At 52.4% G+C, this 3,481-nt stretch overlaps 1 protein-coding gene across 1 annotated transcript, besides 1 other annotated feature; it reads right to left on the reverse strand.

Annotated features, from left to right (window-relative positions):
- Positions 1-3,481: a sequence feature (areas not merged during assembly with more than two copies in the genome that could not be assigned to a particular haplotype).
- Tc00.1047053511615.10 (trans-sialidase, putative) lies at positions 1,671-3,419 on the reverse strand (the record flags this gene model as incomplete). Its single annotated transcript, XM_797913.1, has 1 exon — positions 1,671-3,419. One exon carries the CDS (start codon positions 3,417-3,419, stop codon positions 1,671-1,673), a length of 1,749 nt encoding a protein of 582 aa, XP_803006.1.

Consider the following 3,481-nt stretch of genomic DNA (forward strand, 5'->3'; position numbering starts at 1 on the left):
AGAGAGAGCAGACAACATGAGGAGAGGGCAGCAGGCCCAGCCGCACAGTTCACACACCACGAGAAAGCATCCACCACCATCTCCTCCCAGCTCATTTCCACAGCCAAAGGGAAATGGCAAAAACCCGCGGCCACCCCACACAACGCACACGGAGCAAGCACCCACCACAACAGCCACACGCGCAAGCGAACCCTCATCCATCCATGACGCGGCACCAAAATTTCCTGCCATCCCGCCCTCAATGAAACACGGAGCCCAACTCAACGCAGTCACACGCGGTGCACCACACCCGCAGGAAAAAAGACTCGGGCTGCGCACTCCCTCTCCTCCCTTCTCCTCATGGCCACGGAAGAGAACAGCCGCCACACGCAACTGCCAGCATGCACTGCAAAAGGAGCATTCAAACCCACTGCAATGTGCATCTTGTGTGTGTGTGGTTGTTGTGTGCCTGCAGAAACACAAAGCAATGAAGTAGAAAAGAGGGAGCAGAGTATGTGGAGGGACGCACAACAATGTACAGCAGAGACGCATAACGGAAACAACAAGAAGAAGACCGCTCAAACTCATGACTGCACTGCAGCCCAAGCAGTGGCAATTCACACAAGATTTATTTAAAACAAAAAAAACTTTCCCCTTCGTCTTATATAAACCCCATCGCACAAAATAATTATAAATGAAAAAAGAAATCGCCCATTATTGTTCCACACAAAATAAGAAAAAAGCAGCCGGCTGCCTTATAGCCCTACCAAACTGTCTGCATATTTTGCCCGCAAAAGAAAATTAAATAGTTGCATGTCTTTCAACCGTCTGACCCTCCATGTGTCCGCACATCGTTTATATTTCATGGGGTCATCTGCGTGTTGCTGCTCCCCTCAGCCCTTTCATCGGCGTGCGAGTGCGGCCCGCAGAGCACAGTCACTCGTGTGTGCGGGGACTGAGAGAAGCACGCAGACATGACGGGAGTCGCGTCACTCCATCGGGAGAGTGAGCGCAGCAAAAGAAAAAAAAAATCATCAGGTGGGAGAGAAATGCTCAAGAGAGTGCCGGCGCGTGAAATGCACACGCAAAGCAAAAAATCTTAAAATCACGGCGGCAGGGTGTGGCTGTGTGTGTGTGGCGCTGCGGGTGTCTGCCCGCCCGGGCCGCAAAGAAAACAAAACAAGAGGGAAAGAAATGTGTGCTCCGCCCCACAGGCCCTCGTCGCACGCCCACACGTCACGGCTCCCTCAGCGCGCCGTTCGTCGCGGCCCCTCCTCATGCGTGCAGCAGGCGAGGCGCACAGGGCCGTCGTCATGAGCGTGTCGGTGGTGTGCGAGTGAAGCAGTTGGGCGGAAACACACGGCACCCCTCACAGGAAGAGTGCAGAAGAAACAATTAAAGAGGGAAGAGTAGAAAAGGAAAAACGTCCATAGCGATTGCCCCAAAAGCATAAAAAGTGTTGGGGGTATGAGGGATTAGAAATAAAAACAAAAAAGAATTTTTAAAAAGAAAAGACGCCCAATCGCACAACAAAGAAAAAAGAAAAAAAGACAAATAAATTAAAATCGCACAGCAAAGCAAACAAGGAGAAAAGTTAATAAAAGTTATTTAACAAGAGAAGTTCATTACCAGGTGTGTGTGTGTCGCTGCTGGGGATGCCGCAAGTGTCCCACGCGGCAGTCAGTCACTCCTCACAGAGCCGCAAACACCCACAGTCCCAACAGAAGAAGCAGCGATGGCAGCAGTCCGCTTCCGCAATAATTGCTGGCATCACCGTGTGCTCCACCATCAAGAGCGGTACCTTCATCCGTTTCTCCAGCTTCCGCTGTTTGTGGAATGGAAAGTTTGATTGTGTTAAGCGCAGTAAGCTCATTGTCACTCAACGGTCGGTTGTACAGCAGGACGTTCGTCACCGTCACGGGCACGTCTTGTCGGCTCCACGCGCTGCCTCCATCCCCTCCAATGTAGAAGTGGGAGATCCCTTTCGAACCTTTATCCTTCATATCAAATGGCGCACCTTCCACACGCCTACCATCGACGTACACAAAGCCCTGGATGCCGTTCTGCAGCACAATGGCCACTTGGTGTGTTTTCCCTGGTTTCCAATTGCTGCTGAGCTCCGACGCCTTCCCGCCACTGGACAAAAGTTCCAACTTCTTTTCTCTGTTGTTGTACGACAGCCCCAGAAGTACAGTACTCTTAACACCATTCATCCTCTTCACACCCATCAAAGGAATGGGAGTATCTCCCTCCGGCACACCGTCGATGGACACCGTCGCCACAAGAGTGAATTTGTAGTTCGCAAAGTGGTACAGCTGATTCTCCCCCTGCGCGCCAACGGGCCACTCCGCCCACGCTCCCTGGAAGGTCACACCATCGGAAGTCTTTGTTGCCTCTGCTGCACCACCCTTTACTGTGGCGTCCACCCCAAGGTACTCGTCCCTCCATTTGTTATCAGAGAAGTTGCCAGACAAAAAGCCAACCAGCCCAGCCGTGATCTTACCAGCGCTGCAGTCAGTGTCAGCTGAGGGATCCTTCAGAGCAAGTGAAGTGGGGCACACCTGGGAGACACGTTCGTCCACTTTCTTCCATGTCGTCAGCACCTCCTTCACCCGCTTCAGCTGCTCAGCCAGACGCACAGAGACCATACCGAGTGGTGGCTTCTCCGCATCGCCCTTCTTTTCGTACAGTGCAATCAACTCATTATTATCTCCACTTCTGTACAACAGGGAGCTGGCGGCAACCTCATCGTCTCCTTCCACGGATACCGGCCCAATATCAACAATGTGCGTATTGTCCGTCAGCCAAAGATGGAGTCTGCCCTTTACATTTACTTCTTTATCAGCCTTATTGGCATACACCGGCAGAGTGACGAGCATCACATCCCTGTCCTCAATCTTCGCTGTGATGAACCCGCTCCTAACGGCCTTCTCACTTCCGACCTTTTTGCTGCTCCACACGCGCGAGAGTGTCCCGAGTGCCTCCGTCCACGAATCCCCCTTGTCAACGGACTCGTACACCCTGCGGCGGCCATCACCACACGCAGTCATCATCATGAGTTTTTTGTCCTTCCACTCCACGACGGAGGGAATCCTGCAGCCACCGTCAGACATCCCCTTCGACAGCTTCCCACCCACAGCATCCTTCGAGTATAGGATCAGCGAAACAGTCTTTCCATCCTTCTTCGTGCCTTCCACTGGGAACACAAGCGTACCGTCGTTCATCTTGACACCCGATCCACCGCTGCCAATCAGCTGCTTCAAGGAGTTGTGTTGGTCGCCTAGAGTGCACGGTAGACCGTCAGTCTCCTTCCAATGGATTCGGTTGTTGCCGGTTCCACCAACGACCTGACCCTTCACCAGCAATAGTCCGGATTTGACTGCGTCAGACGCAGCCTTACATTCAGCGAGATTTTCATGGCTGTGTTTTCCAACAAGCATGTAAATATCATTTTCCTTCACAACGGCTGTTGGTCGGCTCACATCTACTCTGTTCTCCTCCT

Source organism: Trypanosoma cruzi, genomic scaffold (assembly GCF_000209065.1).
Source record: "Trypanosoma cruzi strain CL Brener 1047053517145 genomic scaffold, whole genome shotgun sequence".
Lineage (NCBI taxonomy): Eukaryota > Euglenozoa > Kinetoplastea > Trypanosomatida > Trypanosomatidae > Trypanosoma > Trypanosoma cruzi.